Source organism: Xenopus laevis, chromosome 6S (genome assembly GCF_017654675.1).
Source record: "Xenopus laevis strain J_2021 chromosome 6S, Xenopus_laevis_v10.1, whole genome shotgun sequence".
Lineage (NCBI taxonomy): Eukaryota > Metazoa > Chordata > Amphibia > Anura > Pipidae > Xenopus > Xenopus laevis.
In genome coordinates, this window is record NC_054382.1 from 129,056,836 (window position 1) to 129,079,435 (window position 22,600).

The window sequence follows — 22,600 nt, forward strand, 5'->3', positions numbered from 1 at the left end:
AGATCCAAATTAAGGAGACCCATTATCTGGAAGCCTGAGCATTCTGGATAATTGGTCCCATACCTGAATTTATAAAGTGAATTAATAATTTTATGCAGAATTTTCTTCTAAATAGTTTATAAATACTTCATATATTTCACACTTTTTTTGCCATAACATATTTTACACAACTTTATAAATAGGTCCCTAATTGTGTCATCCAACATCCATAATGTATAGTTCCAAATCTACAGGGAAATTTCAATTGAATTAATTTAAAAAAAAAAAGAAATGTGATTTTGTTCTATATGAAACATTATTTTATTAAGATTTTATTTATTTTTTATTAAAATTTTGAACATTGAAAATTCAATTATTTAATAAAAAACTTATAAGGCATTTTGAAAGTTTATTCGTGATTAATCAGTTTTTTTATACAACACATTTGACATCATATTTATTGTACTGCCAACATTTTCAAAAGAAATATTTATGAACTAAATTATCCACTAATTTTATATTTTAGTAAATTTTTGCAAAAATAAACTAAGTCCTCTCATCTCCAATAATTTCTTCAGGAATTTTGATTGAATTGCAGATTTTTGCAAGGCATTTTTGCTTTAAAGCTGTAAAAAAAAACAAAAGAGAAGAGATCTTAGAGCACATAGCAGGGATTGCAGATCATGTTATATTTAATGCAGGGTGTTCATTGTATTTTATATTTAAACCCTGTATATGTAGATTATCGGGCACAAAAGCATAAAGATAATATTTCCATATATCTAAAAAAAATTAACATTAATTTATTAATGAATTAAATACATTTTAATTAATTAAATGTTTTTTTATTTTTAAGTGGTAACGGGTAGGTGGGGCTAAAATAGTATCTTATATAAAAACATTTTTCTCTTTTTTACTTTGTTAAAACATGTTAAAAAATATAAATAAAGGATATATAAAAAAAATAGTATCTTCTTCAGGCTCATTAATAAGGAACATATAAAAAAAATAGTAACTTTTTCAGGCTCATTACTAACATTGGTCTTTTAGCCCAGACACATAGGGGCAGATTTATCATGCGACGAATTTTGAGGTGATGGGAGTTTTTTTAAAATCCCATCACCTCATAATTCGGATAAAAAATGACGAATAGTTTTTTTTTTCTTCGGGGGAATAGTCTGCATTCATTTGAATTTGAATCGTATGAAAAAAACTTCGATTTTTCAAAGTCCACCAACTGACTCCAAATAGGTTCTAGGAGGTCCCCCATAGGCTAAAACAGCAATTCAGCAGGTTTTTTGATGGCAAATGGTTGAAGTTGAAGTTTTAAAGAGGCAGTACATTTTGAAATTCAAATTTTCGATTTGTTTTTCAACTTCAAATTGAATTTGGACTATTCCCTAGTCGAAATACACAAAAAATAGCTCAGAATTCAAATCTTTTTCATTTGAATTTTCACTTCGACCTTTGATTGATCTGCCCTATATTGTCCAATCAGAAATTTGCAATTATTATTCTGCCTTTAGTAGACTGGGTAATTGCTGGCTGGTTGCTATGAGTTACTGCACTGGTGTAGATTTGCCCAGTGTTAGTAAATCAATCCTCTTGTCTGATAACCAGGAATATGACATTTTCAAAAATACTTTTTTTTGATGTACTGTTGTTTTTTAAATAGAATTACTGGCCTGAGGCACCACTTGTCCTTAGAGGTCGGTAATGTCTACACGTATTTTGGATGTTGGTTACTGCATTGGTGGCACAGGAATACTGGGCTTATCTTTACTTATATGATGGAGAGGTTATATTATTAAAAACATGTTTACATGTTCAAATCATCCCTTTAAGGTAGCCATACTTGAAGCAATGGGTTGACTTGATACCCTATGTACATGTATGGTCACTTTAGCATATAGTTTGGACAGATAATGGCAGTTGATCTATCCATCTGCCAATACCATCTCTATGCAAATGTGAGGTCTCCCCATATGAAAGGACTTGATCCACAACCAAGGCAAAGACTTGTTTAGTTGGGGGGATCAAGGCTAGTTGATCTTCCATTGGACTCAATCCTTAAATTACCCCCATTTGCTTTTCTTTAAATGCAGTTCTTGCAAAGTGACCAACAGATTTGTTCCTATGGTTCTCCCGGCAATGAGACATTGAGGCATTTAGGGGCATATTTATCAAGGGTCGCATTTAGAATTTGAAAAACTTCGAAATTCTAATTTAAAAAGACCAACCGAAATTAACTCAAAGATTTTTTGGGTTGAATAGGTCAGTTTTCTATCAAATAGGTCCGTATTCAGGCGAATTCCAATCATACAAACTGAAGGAATAGCACAATCGATCGAATTCAATTCAAAGTTTTCCCCCCAAAAAAAATAAATTTTTCAAAGTCCACCAATTGACTCCACATAGGTTCTAGGTGGTCCCCCATAGGCTAAAACAGCAATTTGGCAGGTTTTAGATGGCCAATGCTCGAAGTTGAATTTTTAAGGAGACAGTATATGATAAATTTCAATATTCAAATTTTTGCATTTTTTTCAAATTCAAATCGAATTTGGACCATTTCCTTGTCGGAATACACAAAAATTGCTCGAAATTCAAATTTTTCTCATTCAAAAATTCACCTTGACCTTTGATTAATCTGCCCCTTTATCTTTGGGGTTCCTTTAAACTCTAGCACTTAATAATGCAGCCCCACCCCCCACCCCATGTAGATTCAATAAAATACTCACTACGCAAATGGGATTTTCTTTTCATTTTCTCACAGATGTAAATAGCATTTTTCATGTACCAGGGATATGATTGAACACAGTTCCTGAAGTAGATTAAAAATGTTTTATCTCACAATGCAACTGATTTGTTTTTTTATTAAAACAATGTTTATTTAAAGGTGGACAACAAGAGAAAGACTTTTTAATATGTGACTGAAGCCTAATTAAACATAGGGTGTATGTATCAGGTTCTACAGGGGTTCAAACTAGGAGCACCCCAATTACTGGCTGCTCGTCCCTAACTACTGAACCAGGAAGGAAGCTGAAGTTTTTGGTGAATCTAATCTGTTTGTGCTTCTTTCCCATTTACTCTACAAGTACATTATAGCATTATAAACAGATAGCGGGGGTCTTTTTTTCTTATAAAGAGGATCACCGTATCAGAGGCCACCCCATCAGACTAATGGAACAGAACTTTCATTTGAAGCAGATTAGGGGGTTCTTCACAGTGAGGTTATGGATTGCACTGCCGGGTGATGTTGTGATGCTGATTCTATTGATGCCTTTAAAGGAGAAGGAAACCTAGTTGGCGCAAAAACCCTCCGCCCTCCCGTGTGTTGCCCACCCTCCCTCCTCCCCCCTGGCCTACCCGTCCCGCTGGGCAAATGCCCCTAACTTGTTACTTAGCCTTCTGCGCAGGTCCAGTCCAGGGAGTTCACAGATGACATCTTCTTCCACGTGATCTTCTTCCTGCTTTGAACGGCGTTTTGGCACATGCGCAGTAGGAGCATTAACGCCGGTACGGATCTACTGCGCATGTGCCAAAAGTCACAATCTACTTTTGGCGCATGCGCAGTAGATCATACTGGCGAAATGCTCCTACTGCGCATGCGCCGGTCAAAGCAGGAAGAAGATCGCGTGGAAGAAGATGTCGTCTGTGAACTCCCTGGACTGGACCTGCGCAGAAGGGTAAGTAACAAGTTAGGGGCATTTGCCCAGCGGGACGGGTAGGCCAGGGGGGCGGAGGGAGGGTGGGCAACACACGGGAGGGTTTTTGGGCCAACTAGGTTTCCTTCCCCTTTAAGAGGAGCTTGGATGATTTCTTGGACAAGCAGAATATCATAGGCTATAGTTAACTATATTACAATACAGTGTGCCAGCAGCCTTATTAGTTATACAAGGCAAGCCAATAAGAACTGGGGTGTCTTATTTAAACCCATATCATGCCCTCAACATTGTTGTTGCTGGAGCACTGGGGCTTGTCTTCTGGCTCTTGCTCTACCTGGTCCTGCCAGCTTTTCAAATCTGTTCTGTCTCTATGCTTGCTCCATTCCACTCTAGTCTGTTCTGATTCTATGCTGTTACCTCAAATGTTACAATAAAACCTCCTCAAACCTGTCCGGAGTGCCGCCTGATTTGCTCATTTGGACTTGTTCTGTCGCTATTCTTGCTCCATCTCACTCTAGTCTCTACTGTCTCTATGGTCACTCCTTCCTGCTCCACTCTCTTCTGTCTCTATGTTTGCACAACCCAATCTGTTGTCTCTGTACACCTCTTCCATCACCTCTTCCATCACTCTCCAATCTACTCTGATTCTTTGTGCACTCTGTCCTATTCTGTTTTTGATCTCGCCCTCACCCATTGCCTTGTCCCTTACTGGTCACTGACTGCTTTTAATTAAATTGCTATCTATGTAGAATTTGATTTTCCTTGGCTACGGCAAACAACATTGTGGCTAACACTTAGGTATAAATGAGAAGAGAAGGGGGTTATCTGCAAATGAACACAATGATCCCGTCGATAATATTTTATTTCAATGTTCTTAAGGAAAACAACATAAATAAATACTCTTTTTACAAATATGGAACATTTCTCCTCCATTCTCATTCTGCATGAAATTACATGTAATGTATAGAAGGCAATTACATCCATATAAACATCGGTTTGAATCTGTATTTAACTGTTCTGTATTTGTTAGGGTTAATCTCACTAAAAGCATGGATAAATGACAGTATATTATAGCTGAACACCCACAGTATGTGAGTAAATTATATGCTATTATGTGAATGTTATTCCTAGAACCATGAAAGCAGAGAGAGTGCATGTTATTTACCTGTGAACGTCTTCTCTCATGTATTGTTCCTGGCTAAAACACAGGCACTGTTGATAAAATTTACAAAGTTCCATCACACATGGGTTAAGTTTGTGTAAGGCAAGTGCAATTGATGGGGAATTCACTGCTAGCCTGGCCTGCAGACACCCTAAAAGAAACACAACTCTCAGCTAATGGGGACACACAGTTAGGACATTTATGCACCATACATAAAAGTCTAGTATTCACTGAATATTTATTACTTTTGACTGCAGATCTATGCCGATATTAGAGGTTTTTTTTAACATTTTGGTTTCACGTTATTTTTAAGGTCATGACGCCCCTTAACTTAGAACAAAGGTGGTCAATATAAAGCAGTTACCTTATCAGAGTTCCAAAAGTATCAGAGACAGCAAATTTTACATTTGGACCCTTTGGGCCCGCTTGGTTTTAAGGTCTAGGTCTTTGCTATGACACATACTGTATCCTCATCATACCCTGTAACATTTGGCTATATTAATGCCCATCACTCTTTAGATCTCAAACATCCACATCATTGGGTGGGATTGTAAGTGAGAGGTGACTAGCACTGTAAAGATGCTGCAAATTCAAATCCTTAAAAACGTAATAAATAAATAAACACAAGGATAGAGAGCATTTTTACTCTAAAAAACAACAATCACAGTTTTTCTTCACAAATCCCATCATGAGATACTTGTAAATGTACCTGGATTCTTTGAAGTACACTAGGACCTGTCTGAACCTATGTGCAAAATATAAGTCCAGGATTAGATCTAGTGATGGGCGAATTTGCTTCAACCAAAAATTCGCAAATTTCCAGCGAAATTCACAAGACGGCGAAAAAATCATGAAATGGTGCCGGCGTCTCGTTTTTGACGCCGACATCCATTTTTTTGACACAGGCGAATTTTCGTGGCCGTTTCGCGAATTTATTCACCGGTGGCGAATCGCGCAAATGTGTCTACACTGCCTAGATCATATAGACTAAAGTTGATGAATTTGTGTCCTCCTCCCAGCTCATTGAGATATCTCCTAAGAAAACATAACCTTTAGTCATATGACCATGTAATGGGTGAACTCACTGATTTAGACCATTCACAGCTATTGCCTCTAAAATCTGAACCATAAATCTGAAGCTCTTCAGACCACAAATGTACTTCAGTATTGAAAAGGCAAAATGTTGTACCATATGAGCAAATGACGCTTATGAAGAATGAAAGAGTTACCATTGATTCTTTGCGGTAAGGATTTCTCAACAGCAAACCCTTTTTTTTAAGCAAATACTATTTTCACAGTATTTGACATTGATTGCAACATATTTATAACTATTATTTATGAATATCATACAATGACCAGGCTTTAGTTGGTCCGGATGTAGGATTTATAATTGAGGGTAAATAAAACCCTTTATTTTGAATTCTGCAAATGTCATTGCTTATTTACCTTCCAGCAAGTCTTGACTTGCTACAAGGAGTATGTGTGCAAGCGTGTTAGGTAAAGCAAGTGTTTCTGCTCTAAAATGGACACAATAGAGAGCACACACTGATACAATTCATTAAGGTAATCCCAAACCTGCTGCTACATTTCTGCATGGTTGCCAATGCCTCCATTCTTCCTCTTCTGATATATGGTATGCAACTGCGACTATTGATGCTTGTGAACCCTGGAGCTATTGCGACCCTTAGCCGGACAGCAGTTCCAAGGTTCCCAGGGATGTATCAATAGGTGCACCAAGTTTTCAGACAGCGACGTGGGTGTAAAATGCAGATATAACCCTCTGAAGAAGACAACAATGGAAACTGGTGTCTGGATTTAAGGAGAAATGATAATACCTACTCTAGAATGCAGTGGGTATACTTATCAAAGAGAGATGAGAAAATTATCCACAATATTTTCCAAAAGAGAAAAGTGGTTTTATGGAGACCAGAGGCCAGTGTCCTTCTTCTTACCCAAAGAGGCTGCAGGGTGTATGAAATAATATGAGTAAGGCCACAGCAAGGGACAAAAGAAAGAAGAGAACAATGAAATATTGGGTTCATAAACAGAAGCAGCGTGGGGTGTCAGATGTTTAACCCATCATGTCTTTGTTTCCTTTATTTTGATGTTTAATTGTAGCTGGATTTCTTAAACATTGTGAGTAAAGTTGCTGAGTTTAAATGCACGACACAACAATTCAGATCAATAGTTTTAGAATCAGGATTCATTTCTTGAGGGCTGGTGTGACAAACACAAGATTAAAGAATGGAGGCAATGTGCCAGGACAGATTAAAGGTATTATAAAATCAATTACAGCCATAAGAAGAGAGTTATCAAGACATGGGATCAAGAGAACAGATGGTGCTGTAGGTGGACAGCGCAGAAGAGGAAGAAAATGCATTTAGGGCATTAAGAAATACAAAGTAAAGTTGTAAAAGTCAGAAAACAATTCAATAAAAAACTCAGATGTATCATTACCTGTACAACTGATACAAACACAGACACACTCTAGTACCATTGCATGAGTATAATTTAAAGTACTGTTTAACAAGAAATTGGTGGTTCATCTGGACTAAGCTTGAAGGTACAGTGCACTCTGGTGCAAGGGAGCCTTCTACTTTACACCTGCCTTGAACAAGTGGTAACTAGAGGGTTATCTTTACACGTTGCTCCTCTTTGCACAAGCTGAATTGTGTGCAAATACCATTATTGACGCTATAGGCCAGGGGTGCCCCGAGATGCAGATCGGGATCTACCAATAAACCTTTAGCTGGGGATCAGTAGACCTCAAGTCACTGTCAACAAACAGCTTGTCTAAATCAATGTCCTGTTTCATGCTTTTCATTCAGATATTGATTATGATAGGGTTACATAGAAATAGCTGTTTGCTAAATATAGCAATATAATTTCTCTCAAATCAATATAATATTTAAGTAATATTTTCCATGGAACAGAATGCTAACAATGCTTTTATGGATGTAGATCATAATTGGACATCATTACTTAAATAAGACCTCACATTAGTAAAGTACGGGCACTCCTGCTATAGGCTCTAGCCCACTGATATTGCCCAACGTACTGAAGGCAGGTGTAAGGAACTGGGTTCCCTTGCACTGCACCTTTCATCATGCATGTGATCCCTGTTCTTTATACCTGCCTTAAGCCTTCATTGCAGGGTTCCCTTTGTGTGTTGCACCTATAGGCGCTCCTGCTTGCACCAACTGAATTGGCAATTGCCTTTCACTACTTTATGCCTTATAGCATATTTTACTTTTACTCATTTAAAATATAAGGCTTGACAATTGAAGAAGGATAATTAATGCTTATTTTGCCCGCCACTTGAGCAAAGTAAAGAATATTTTTTATATTTGTTATAAGCCCAAAGGGGAACAGAAATCTATAGGGTTAATGCAATAATCAGTGCAATGTTTGCTCTGATTTTAATGTCCCATTGAAGTCAATCATCAAGTGGCCAATACTAGTTTGTGTAAGAACAAACAACCTGATTGACATCTAACCAAACACTCCTAGTTGTTTTTTCCATATCCCAAAAATGCAATTGTTTTTGCTCCATTGCGGAGTGCTCTGCTACTGCAATATGGTGGTGCCCATGGCCACATGATGACATCATTGTGCTGCATTTTGGGGTGAAAATCCAACATAAAAAGATGCCAGGCACCTGGGTTCAATGTCTAAATATAGGTTCTACTCGTGGGTGCTCTACAATAACTTTCCTGGATTTTGACCTTGGTTTGATCCTGACTACACTGACTGCCCTTGACTTATTGCCTGGACCTTGATCTGTTTAACCCCTTGTGTACCGCAAACTGGACTTTTGTCTGCTAATCTGCATAGTAGCTTCCTCTTTGGTCCCCACTCAACCCTACAAGTGCCATCAGGCCTTAACAGTTTTTGACATGTTTGTATGGGTTTTACAGTCTCTTTTTATTTTCGACATCATTTTCATTTAAAAAATAAAGATGAATCTGATGTATGTTTGTGATGTATGTCATAAAGTAAACTTTAATCCCAGAACATCCCTAGGATCAAGTGCTAAAGAATGTATCTGCTTTCACAGATGGGTTCAAGGATGTGATGGTAACTTTAGGCATTGCTCTAATAATCCTTCTGAGCTTGGGTGGGCAGATTGTACAGTTATACCTCATTAGTTCTTTGACATTGGCCAGTCAGTATGTCAGTAGAACCCAGGAATGCAGAATGTTGAGTTAAATGTCCCAGCACAACCTTTGCTTATCAGGGAGGCGTTGAAATACACGAGGGGCTTATGACTCTACTTTGAGCATATAGGTTCCCTTTACAAAGAAATTCTTACATTGCTGTTTTTTCTTCTTGATGAGATGTTATCACACATTACTCTGCACAGTAATCATTTATGGAACAGGACTTCCTTGTAGGGGTATTTGATGTGTTCATGAGCTAGGTGGGCCTCTACACGAAGGTGCTGAGTGATGGCATTCCTGAGACTGAAATCTGCAGAAGATTAGATGTGTATCAGGGCGATTATTCCCTCCCTCAATGGGAGACAACAGCTATCTTTATAGTATTTAAACACTGTGCCATTTGATGGTTGGATTATCGCAAACCACAGTCCACCCATGGATTCTACACTTTCTGCCCAGTTCTGATTAATGTATTCAAACTAAATGGATCTGTAATAAAAAAATAAAAAAATCATTTGACAATGTATTAATTAATAGAAAAAAGCCATTATTCATAAAGAAAGTCAAAAACATTACTGTTACAGGTATGGGACCTGTTATCCAGAATGCTTGGGGCCTGAGTTTTCCATAGTCTAAGCCAGGAGTCCCCAACCTTTTTTACTCGTGAGCCACATTTAAATGTAAAAAAGTGTTGGAGAGTAACACAAGCATGAAAAAGTCCATGGGGATGTCAAATAAGGGCTGTGATTGGCTGTTAGGTAGCCCCTATGTGGACTGGCAGCCTACAGGAGGCTCTGCTTGGCATTACACCTGGTTTTTATGCAACCAAAACTTGCCTCCAAGCCAGGAATTAAAAAATAAGCATCTGCTTTGATGCCACTGGGAGCAACATCCAATGGGTTGGAGAGCAACATGTTGCTTGTGAGCTACTGGTTGGGGATCACTGGTCTAAGCCATCACCATAATTGTAGGGCCTTATTTATAAAAATCCAAAATTTCCTGACTATTTAAATAAAAAACAGTCAACCAAACTAGAATCCACGATTGGACCTTATTATTAAAAAAGCACAATTGAATCGGATCAGTGTAAAACACAATCAAAATCGAGTGAAAATCCAAATTGTATGTTGTTTTTGGATTTTTTTTCAGAATTTTCACAAAAAGTCAGAATTTTCCTGAATTCTTCCCTGAAAATCCAGAAAAAAAATCCAGATTTTTTTGGCTAAATCCAGCATAGACAACAGAAACTTCACAATAGGATAGGGGCCTCTCCCACTGACTTATATACAACCTTGGCAGGTCTGAGATGGAGGATTCCCAGATTCTGACTTTTTACATAATCTGGGTATAATAAATCTTGAAAAGTTTTTTTTCAACAAAAATTTGGACTGTATAATTTTTTGCATTCAGACTTTAATAAATAACCCCCTAAGTCTACTAAGAATGATTTGCCAATAGGATTGTTTTGCACCAGTATAGATTAATGATATCTTAGTTAGGATCCAGTACAATGTATTGTTTAATTATTGCAGAGAAAAAGAATATCATTTTTAAAAACAGGTACAGTATTGTTTGTTTTAATTGCACACTTTTAAGAAGAGCTTGAAGGTGTTGTCCTCATTTGGAGGAAGCATAAGAGCTTTTATTACATTCACTGTGCAGTGGCACAAACTATAAAATTCACAAACTTTCTTCCATTGTCGGAAGTGGTTGCTAAACTGTTTTTGCAATAGCTGTTTTTAATTTGTGTAAAGGAAAATTTGTTCTCCCAAAGTCATAACTTTTTTGCATTGGGAATATATTTTCCGTTACCAACATTAACTACATTGCCCCACTACTATTTAAACAAGAGCAGAAGTGAATCCCACCTGATATAGGAAAATCTATAGAATGAATGAAACACAAATGGATATTCTCTGGTGACAGATCAATTCTGAAACCCTGGACACCAACATAAACAGTAATTTATCAAAATCCAAAATTTTCACACACCGACCAAATCCGCACAGACCCCCCCCCCATTTATCAATACATTTTCATGAAAATGTCTTGTAAGTGAAAAGATTAGATAAAATCGTGATAAAATCTGAATCGTAAGATTTTTTCATATTTGATCACTAAAAACTGTGACTTTTTCAGATTTGACACCTGAAACCTGTGATTTTTTTCATATTTGACACCCAAAAACCACAACCACAACCACATTGAACGAAACCTAGCACAGATCAGGAAACGGGACATCTGCCATTGGCTTCTACATTTAAAAAATCTTGAAAAATTTTAGGTTTTTTTTCCCTTGAAAAAAATTGTGTTTTTTCCCTTTTAAAGTCCAGCCAGAGAAAAAGCGGATTTTAATACATAACCCAATTAATAAATAACCCAGTTAATTCAGGAAAGAATCCATTTAGGGTTTGGGTACATGAGAGAAGAAGCTTTGCTTGGCACATGAGTGTACTGACTCTTTTTGTCCCACACAATATGGGAGTGAAATCTTCAGCTATGAGTAGCCAACAGCATTGGACTGGGGGGCCCCCCGGGCCTGCAGCCTCAGAGGCTACCATACCAACTCTGGCCCCCCAGCCATAAAGTCTTCTCTAACACTGACTGTTTGTGTAGTGTTTTAGCAAATCTAATTATCACTATTGTCTTTTTTGTAGCTGTGGTAAGCAGGGCCAGGCCGGCCGAGCGTCCTAGGCAACCTGGCCGGTAAGCCCCGCCCCCCCGGCGTGCGTGTGCGACGGAGAGTGAAGAGATGGACTGGGAGGGAGGGGACAGCAATGGAGGGGAGGGAGGGAGAGCGACAAGAGAGGGGATGGTGTCAAGAGGGAAAAAGTAAGACGGTGCGGAATAGGGGTAGGCAGAAGACAGTTTTAGAGGTAACTGCCCAGCACCCCCCTATTTTTGCACCCTAGGCAGTTGCCTCTTCTGCCTACCCTTAGTACTGGCCCTGGTGGTAAGTAACATAGTAACATAGTAAGTAAGGTTGAAAAAAGACACACACCCATCAAGTTCAACCTTTTACATTTTTTTTTAAACTGCTTAACTGCCAGTTGATCCAGAGGAAGGCAAAAAACCCCATCTGAAGCCTTGTTCTATGAGCTATCTTCCATATCCCTGTATTCCCTCACTTGCTAAACACCATCCAACCCCTTCTTATACCTATCTAATGTATCAGCCTGTACCCCTGATTCACTTCCCAGCTCTCCCTGTAACACCCCTTTCCCTCCTCTAATCTCATTGGCTCCCTCCTGTCTGCTGGGAGGAGCTACTGGTGAATAAAGCATCCGACCCTTCCTTATACCTATCTAATGTATCAGCCTGTACCACTGATTCAGGGAGACAATTCCACATCTTCACAGCTCTCACTGTAACAAACCCCTTCCCAATATTTAGGCGGAACCTCTTTTCTTCTAATCTTAATGGGTGACCTCATGCCAGCTGGAAAGATAGGGTTGCCACCTTTTAATTTTGGGGAAAACGGGCAGGAGGCGGGCCAATGATGCATTGGGTGGGGTCAGTGATGTCAGGGGCAGGGCTAATGACATCAGGGGTGGGGGGGGACTGATGATGTGGCGATCAGTGATTGGCTGATCACCATATCATTAAATTCAATGTCCTGTTTGATTTCCTAATTTGGAAAAAAAAAACTCCCTGCTCCCTGAGAATTAAGGTCTTGCCCAGGGCACATATTGGAGTAAGGCTACAAGTCAGAGCAACGGTGCCACTCATTTTACTATTTGCTTACAAGAGTAAACAAAGACACTCCCACTACTCAGCTGTTTCGTTTTTTTTAGAAACAAATTCTGTACTTTTTATTTATTTTTCTAATGCCAAATTTCATATTGAAGATTTTCTGAATGATTGGATACATTTAAAATGTATGTAAAGGCAGAAAATAAAATCCGTTTTTCTCATTTCCTAGCTATAAAGAAATCTATCTCTAATATACTTTTATTACAAAAATCTATAGTGTTTTTATTTAATAAAAAATTGATTGTTTGCTGTTCGGATGATTCCCCTTTGCTTACTTGCTCTGACTGCTGTGGACAAGACTTCTCTAGATGGTCGCTGGCTGCCAGAGTTTTGCACGGCTGAGAATAAGGGCACAGGGGTTGTTTTGCTCTGAGGTGAGCAGAGGTTGGCACAGGTTAGACAGGTTAAACAAAGAAAGCATGAAATAACCAGAGCCGGATTTCATCGGTGGTCCTAGCGCCTGCTGGCCGCACCAATCTAGTGAGAGCAGGCACTCCAAAGCACTGGGGAGCTTCTCGTCCCTAGTGCTCCTCAGCAAGCAGCGAGTAAAAGAATGGAAAAAACAACAAACATTCAATTTTTTCTATAAAAACACTAAAGAATTTTTTAATGAAGTATATTATAGATAGGGTTCTTTATAAATAAGGAACAAAAAAAGGCGATTTTATTGTTTTGCCTTTACATCCCCTTTAACACTGACCAAGAAGCACCAGTCATGTAAAGTATGTCTGTGAGTGCTCAGGGCATTCCACCATAAACCAACTGCGATGAACAGGGAGTTACAATAAATAAAACAGTAATAGAACCTGAATCAGCTCACTCTTATCAGTAAAGTTGTATTAATTGTTCTCTATGGAGGCCACCTTGGAAGTCCAAGATTTGGCCAGAGCTCACAATCAATTTACACATTCATGAACAAATCATCATTCTGCTATAATTTCAAAATAAGTCTGGAAAACAAATGAAACCTCACTCCAAATACCGTCTTTATTTACATTCCCGTTGTCCCATCCCTCGCTATGAAAGGAACACCCAAGATGCACCAGAACTGTAGTTTATCTATGGAATATAGAATAGAACATAGCTTGTTATATATCTATAGTATGTTAATGATGGCCTTGATGTCTATATTACAATAAAGACTGTTTCCCTTTTAATGTTAAACAATACATTGCAATTTTGGTTTTCTTGTTCTATTGTTTGTTCTATTTCTCAGCACCTGACTGTATTCTGTGATTTAGATGGATTCAGTAGGCTTCACATCAACAGAGCTGAGTAACAGCAGCTGAAATATTCTGTTCTTTGAAAATCCACCGTGCAAGCTTCCACTTTTTAAATAAACATTAAGGGGCCAATTCACCAAGCTCGAGTGAAGGATTCGAAGTAAAAAAACTTCGAATTTCGAAGTGTTTTTAGGGCTACGTCGACCATTGAATGGGCTACTTTGACCTTCGACTTCGAATCGAATGATTCAAACTAAAAATCGTTCGACTATTCGACTATTCGATAATCGAAGTACTGTCTCTTTAAGAAAAAACTTTGACCCCCTAGTTCGCCATCTAAAAGCTACCGAACCCAATGTTAGCCTATGGGGAAGGTCCCCATAGGCTTTCCTAAGTTTTTTTGGTCAAAGGATATTCCTTCGATCGTTGGATTAAAATCCTTTGAATCGTTCGATCGTTGGATTGAAGTATTTTGCGCAAAATCCTTCGACTTCGATATTCGAAGTCGAAGGATTTTAATTCCCAGTCGAATATCAAGGGTTAATTAACCCTCGATATTCGACCCTTGATGAATTTGCCCCTAAGGGGTTATTTATTAAAGTCTGATTGCCAAAAATTCAAAAAATTCAAGATTTTTTTTTACTAATATCTGAATTTTTAGTGAACAAAAAAAACTTTAATTTTTCGTGATTTATTATAACCCATTTTTTTTCAGAGGACTGGAGATCTCAACACTAGAAACAAATCCATCTTGGATATGGGAAGCTTTATCGTTCAGTTAATAATTTGGGTCATTTATCGTTTTGCCCCAAATGCAAACTGGAAAATGTAAACCTCTTCTTTGGCGTTGTCCTCATATTACCCATCTATGAAAAAAAAAAAATAAGAGATTTTTTCTGCTCGATGTTGAATTTAAACTTGATTCTATCCCCAGTTTATGCTCTTTTAAATATTGGTTCTCCATCTTTTACTTTGAGTAAGCATTGTAAAGCTAACCCAAATGTGATTTCAGACTTAATTTTCCATTTTATGGTGGCTGCCAAAAAAGGCCCTATTTTTATTCAGGATTTTAGAGTTTTCCCCTTCCATAAAAGATATTTTAGCTCAACTAAATCAGCTATGCTGACAAGAAGCCATATAAACGAGTTCAGAAGAACCCCATTTGAAACACAGATTTACTGATAATTGGTCTCTTTATTTCGATCTAGTGGACCCTTGGGCAGCTTTAGTGGCTCTTTGTCTTTATAAAGCTTTTTGATTTCTTAATTCCACCATGCGAGGTTCAGTTTTATGTAGGATAGATTTATTTCTAAGTACTTTTTTTGTTAATTTGATTATCACCCTTGTACAATACAGTTATTGTGCTTATACTTTTATTAGTGATATACTCCTTTACATTGTAAGCTACATGTTATAGGCTTGCATGACATTGCATTGTGGTTGAAAATCTTTTGTGCTTTGGAAAACCTAATAAAAATGTTGAATTACAAAAAAAAAAAAAAAAAAAGAAAAGGTTAGAATCTGAAAATCTGGCATTTCAGACCTGCCGAGGTTGTATATAAGTCAATGGGAGAAGTTCCAAAGATATCCTGATCTGCACTGGGTTTTGTGCAATAATCCAAGATTTTGTGGTTTTTGGCAAAAATCCTAAAACAATGATTTTTCAGACGGAAAATCCGAAAAATTTGTACGATTCGAAAAATTCGTATGATTTTCACAGTTTTTTCAGTTTTTTTCCCGAATTTTACGGGAAAATGTATTGATAAATAAGGGGAAATAACCTGTGCAGATTAAAATGAGATGAAATAATGAGATAAATTCAGATTTTGATAAATAACCCCCTTAATATTAACTACTGTTTTATCTTCCCACGTTGACCTGCCTAGGGTTTCTTGTCATCGTAGAACCGATTGTATAAACCATATTTCTCCTGTAACTTGAGCAAGGAGCTGTGGATTTCCAGAACAAAGGAATTTCATTCCCTGTCTAAATGCATGAGACACTTCATGTTTCTTATAATCCTATGTTATGTGATAGGTAAGGTCGCATGGCTCACACAGGGCTTAATTATATCCTGTTGAAAAATACCTTAAAGGCTTCCTTCTGACAATTTAATATCAAGTCACAAACATACGGTGGGATTATCCTAAGGTGCTTTTAACCTCATTATCAATGCATGATCTCTATTCAGCTCCGAAACTCAAACAACAAATATTGTCTTTGTGGAATGGATGTGAAAGAGACATTAGTGGACCAACCCATTAGGTGGTTACTTTGTTGTTTATTCCCTTCTCTACAGACAATGACTTTCAGAGCTCACTTGGTAATTCACACAACCAGAAATATATTTAGTGCTTTGATGTGAGCACTAAATACATTTCTATATATAAAACTCTATATTTCTATAATATAATATATTATCTCCATGCACAAGCTGTGGGGATATCTAATATGAATTTAAAAGGTCACTGATATAGGATTGAGAGGTTTTTATTTAAAGAAAGGCCGGGTCACAGTTATCAGATCATTTTTTTTCCAAGAAAAGGCCAAATTATAATTTATCGCACGGATGTGTCAGACAGCAAATTAACAACTAGCATTTTATTAAAACATTTTGTACTTTAGGCTGTAAATATCATGTCCAAACTGCTGTCAGTCGGTAGATTTAAAGGAGCAGGGGATGGAAGGAATTGAATATAGTTAAGGAAATAAAGGAGGCAATCTTTTTCAAGTTACACAGAGTTTACCTCACAGAGAGGAGGAATAGATTAGTAGTATTAATTGTTTGAAAGAAAGAAAGAAAGATAGTAAAACCCCCACACTCTCTAATAATATCTATATGGAAGATTTTGTGATTAACTGATTGCCATGTTCCAATTATTACACGGTAAAATACTCAACACTCAAAAAATGTCTTTAATTCATATGTGTCAATAATTCATTGCTTAAAGTAGTAAAGTGCAATTGCTGAATTCTACTAATAAATTCCTTACTACTACAAAGATTATTAAATACCTTTAAAAACTCAATCAATTAATAAGAGGTACAGCACCCACCTTTAAGTTAGTCTTAAAGGTGGGTGCTTCGACTTTGATTCAAAGTAAAATCGCTCGAATATTCGACCATTCGATTATCGAAGTACTGTCTCTTTAAAAAAACTTTGCTTTCAATACTTCACCAATTTTACTTAGACCGCAGGATACCCACATTTGCTGAAAAAAACTTTGACTTCAAAGTCAAAGTATTTCAATTCCATGGTCGAATTTCGAAGTATTTTTAACTTCGAAATTCAACCCTTGATAAATCTGCCCCAAGGTGTATAAAAGAGGTAAGTTCATTAATAAGTTTTTAAAAAAAACACTCCAAAACCGTCATCTAAAGAATAAAAATAGGAAAAGAAAAATAGTGAAGAAGTGGAGAAGCCCCAAAAACTGCTAAATTATTTCTTTCTAGGCCCTCAATTTAAGAGCCAGTCTTCACTATAAGACCACAAATCCTTCAGTGCCAAGGAATCAAAAGAGAATGAAAGATGTTAAATGTGGTTATGAAGCAGGCTAGCAGTATTCAATATGGAAAATTAGTCTTCAATTGATTAATTAAAAAAGAGAGAATCAAGTTACTGTATATATAAAATCAAAGAAGGCTCTTCCAACGTGTTTCACTTAAAAGCTTTTTCAAGGAATTGAATATAATAATGGAGGAAATTCAAATAGTATATACAGTATATATATATATATATAATATAAATATAGATAAACTGCCAAGAAGGTTAAATGTGTAAAGAGAGATGTTGGAGGTGGAGAATATTAGAGCAAATGCAAGAGGAATCTGCTCTGGGTGTTTTTAGCAGGAAGTGATGTAATCAGAATGTAAATAAGGGTGGGCACCAAATTTAGCAATATTAACTTGCCATATTCCCACTCAATTGTTTTCAGCAACATTCCCCAGATTAAAGGGATACTGTCATGATTTTTATGGTGTAGTTTTTATTTCTAAATGACACTGTTTACACTGCAAATAATTCACTCTACAATATAAAATGTCATTGATGAACAAGTGTATTTAGTTGTAATATTGGTGTGTAGGTGCATCTCAGGTCATTTTGTCTGGTCATGTGATTTCAGAAAGAGCCAGCACTTTAGGATGGAACTGCTTTCTGGCAGGCTGTTGTTTCTCCTACTCAATGTAACTGAATGTATCTCAGTGGGACCTGGATTTTACTATTGAATGCTGTTCTTATACAGTATGTACCAAGTAAGTACCCTCCCATTGTTCAGTGGTTAGGCTGCTGGGGGTGAAAGGGAGGGGTGATATCACTCCAACTCCAGCAGAACAGCAGTAAAGAGTGACTGAAGTTTATCAGAGCACAAGTCACATGACTGGGGGCAGCTGGGTAACAGACAATATGTCTAGCCCCATGTCAGATTTCACAATTAAATATAAAAAAATCTGTTTGCTTTTTTGAAAAATGAATTTCAGTGCAGAATTCTGCTGATGTATTTTGAAGAAAAAAAAACATGTTTTCCAGTGACAGAATCCCTTTAACAAGAAGATGTATATTGCCACAAATAACTGATACATTTATTTTGATTTATTGCTGCTTCTATGATCACCATTTCTCATGTGCCATCTATTAGTTATTTCTATCCGCTCCTTTCTTCTTTTCTTTCAGTACTTTAAAACTTCTTATTACTGATTTTCACCATCTTTCTTTCTCATTTCTTGTTCAGTCTCTGCTTTCCATTGTCCTTATCTAGCCAATGTTTCCTATTATTCTTTTGCTTCTAATTCTCCTGCTCTTCTCCAACTTAAATCTTCTCAAGTTCTCCCCCATTTACTGCCCCCGCTTCTTCAATCTCTTCTGCTCTCCTTCTATCACCCTTCATTTCCCCATTTATCCTTTGCCCAATTTCTCTCTTCCTTGTGCCCATTTTCTTTTTGAATTTGATTGGAATAAGCCTCAAACAAACATTAATTGATGAGATACACTGATACTGAACTAAGGTTGCCCTCTGGTTGGTATTTCATCTGGGTGTTAATAATATTACTTGATTCCATTGATACTAAGGGGCCGATTCACCAAGGGTCGAATATCGAGGGTTAATTAACCCTCGATATTCGACTGGGAATTAAAATCCTTCGACTTCAAATATTGAAGTCGAAGGATTTTAGCGCAAATAGTTCGATCGAAGGATTATTACTTCGATCGAACGATAACATCCTTCGAATTGAACGATTCAAAGGATTTTAATCCAACGATCGAAGGAATATCCTTCGATCAAAAAAACTTAGGAAAGCCTATGGGGACTTTCCCCATAGGCTAACATTGAGTTCGGTAGCTTTTAGATGGCGAACTAGGGGGTCGACGTTTTTTCTTAAAGAGACAGTACTTCGACTATCGAATGGTCGAATAGTCGAACGATTTTTAGTTCAGATCCTTCGATTCGAAGTCGTAGTCGAAGGTCGAAGTAGCCCATTCGATGGTCGAAGTAGCCCAAAAAACCCTTTGAAATTCGAAGTTTTTTTACTTCGAATCCTTCACTCGAAGTTAGTGAATCAGCCCCTAACTGTGAGAAAAGATAACAGAGGTATAAACATTAGTGAGAGGTGAATTTTTTTGCCTGCCATGGATTTGTGGTGAAATTCAGTATTTCGCCATCTGCTAGTTTTTTTTTGCGAAACTGCGGCAAAAATTTGCAGAGACAAAAAAGTCGCAGAGAAAAAAAAACGCCCATTGACTTTAATGGTTTAGGACAAAAAAGTCGCCATAAGAAAAGATGCTCATTGACTTTAATGCATTTGGAGCAAAAACTATTTTGACCCCATTAACTTGTGTTTCGCTATTTTTTTGCAGTTTCAAGAATTTTTGCACAGTCTTGTAAATTTTTCGGTGACAGATTCGCTCATCACTAATAAACATTATATATTTATAGAAGGTAAAACCCCTAAATAGAGACACTTTTGAGGGAATATTTTCCAAAATATTTTGGCAATTTCTATTTGATTTATGGCTTTTTACGTTCTCCCATTTGTTCTCTAATGGCCTTATAATGGGACTAATCGGCTGGTATATTAAAATGAATATAGATATTCCGGAGTCGACTTTACATTTTCACTCCTCAATCAGCTCTCTTGGTTATTAGATATGATTAAACTTCCATCTTGTTCACCTATATTTATGATCTGTGACACATGCAAATTAAGCCCTCAGAGACTGCAGATTCCAGGAACATTTGCACATTTCAATTATTTTCCTTCTTACTGAGAATGCATTTCGGTCAGGGCAGAGCTGTAATATTTTATTTGCAGTCCAGTGGTTTAACAGCCGTTATGAATATGGAGGACTAATAAAACAATACATTTTGGAAAGCATCATGGTCGTTTGAGTTGTGAAATTTAATTTTTAGCAAAATCTAAAATAACGTTTCTGAATCCTCCTGGTCCTACACTATTCTGCGGCAGGCTTGTCCTGACTCCAGGGTGCGAGACTGATGATTTAGAGATATAGCTGGGCTTACAGATGATATTTGGTAGAATTATTAACAGATACTGGACAGAACGATATCAGTTAGAGACAAGATATATTTCAATAACATTTTTGAACCGGTTTTATCTTACCCTGTATAAGTTGGCTAAGCTGTACCCAAATGTTTCATATTTTTACATTAAGGGGCAGATTTATCAAGTAAAAAAATTCGAAATTCAAAGTAATTTTTTGGATACTTCGACCATAGAATAGGATACTACGGCTTCGAATTTACTTTGAATTCGATTCGAAGTAAAATAGTTTGAATATTCGAATATTCGATAATCGAAGTACTGTCTCTTTAAAAAAAACCTTGACTTCAATACTTCAGTGAATTAAACCTGCCGAAGTGCTATGTTAGCCTGTGTCTTTACACATCGAAGTAAAATCGTTTGATCGTACGCTAAAATCATTCGAATCGTTCGATCGATCGATTTTACTTTGATTGTTCGATGGCCAAATTCGGTGAAAAATACTTCAACTTCGATATTCGAAGTATTTTAATTCGATGGTCGAATTTTGAAGTATTTTACACTTCGAAATTCGACCCTCGATAAATCTGCCCCTTAATGTGAAAGAGAGGTCAGGACTTATTTACATGTATTTTGGGTTATGTTCTTTGTGACGGAAATGTGGGTTTGCTTGTATTTATTCATTAAACATCTGTTTAATGTCATATTTTTCTCTCGGGGATGAGCACTTTTACTCTTTCTAGTTCTCTGAGCACAACCTACTTTGAAGTAGACTCTATACAGGAAAGGGTTCCCAGTTATAAAGGAAACTCCAAGCAGCAATAAAATGAGAGAACAAAAACCTCTAAGAACATATTTGCATCCTGCTTTGTCTTTGCCCCCTACTGTGAAAAGGCTTTGTAATATACTTCTAATACTTGAAAGAAACCTCCTTTACTGGCAAGAGTAAAATGCTAATGTTTAATGGTGGAAATGGTACGGGTAGTGGCTTTAAAGATTCCCTGTAAGCATGGTGGGATCGCTCAAATATCTATAAATAATGGACTATTTATTAAAATTAGAATTTTCTTGGATACAAGTGCAGCACATTTGTTGTTAACAAAAAATATAAGAATATTGCTAAGAAGGGAAAAGTAAAATATATTTATAAGCAAGCAGCATTGGCACAATACAGGTATATGATCTGTTATCCGGAAACCCGTTATACAGAAATGAAAGAAATGCCATTTTCCATAGACTCGATTTTAATCAAATAATTCAAATTTTTAAAAATAATTTCCTTTTTCTGTGTAATAATAAAATAGTACTTTGTATATGATTCCCAACTAAGATATAATTAATCCTTATTGGAGGCAAAACAATACTACAGGTAGGGGATCCATTATCCTGAAACCAGTTATCCAGAAAGCTCCAAATTACTGAATTGCTGTCTCTCATTTTATCCAAATAATCCAATTTTTTTAAATGATTTCCTTTTTCTGTGTAAAAATAAAACAGGAGCTTGATCCCAACTAAGATATAATTAATCCTTATTGGAGGCAAAACCAGCCTATTGGGTTTATTTCATGTTGAATAAGTAGTTATGACGATCCAAATTACGGAGAGATCCGTTATCCAAAAAAACACAGGTCTCAAGCATTCTGGATAACAGGTCCCATACCTGTATTAGGTTTATTTTATTTTTAAATATTGTTTAGTAGACTTAAATAATCCAAATTATGGAACAGGTCCTATACCTATACAGGCATGGGATCCATTATCTGGAAACCCATTTTCTAAAAAGCTCCAAATTACAGAAAGCCCGTTTCCCATAAACTCCATTATAATCAAATTATCCAAATATTTCAAAATGATTTCCTTTTTCTCTGTAATAATAAAACAGTAGCTTGTACTTGATCCCAACTAAGATATAATTAATCCTTATTGGAAGCAAAACCAGACTATTGGGTTTATTTAATGTTTATATGATTTTCTAGTAGACTTAAGGTATAAAGATACAAATTACTGAAAGATCCATTATCTGGAAAACTCAAGGTCCCAATCATTCTGGATAACAGGTCCCATACCTGTATTAAATGTTTTTGTGTTTTTTACACAAGTAAATCTCGAAATGTATAGAGTTTTAAAGAAATTAAAAAAACATGAATTTTTAGAGAAAAA

The 22,600-nt window shown here is 36.7% G+C and overlaps 1 protein-coding gene across 1 annotated transcript in view; it reads right to left on the reverse strand.

Moving 5' to 3' along the window:
• Window positions 1–525: 525 nt before the first annotated feature.
• LOC108719763 overlaps window positions 526–22,600 on the reverse strand; it is a 31,987-nt gene continuing 9,912 nt past the window's right edge. Inside the window, exon 5 of the mRNA XM_041567704.1 lies at window positions 526–605. Within this exon, the coding sequence (XP_041423638.1) occupies window positions 526–605 (80 nt within the window). The remainder of the gene's footprint in view (window positions 606–22,600) is intronic.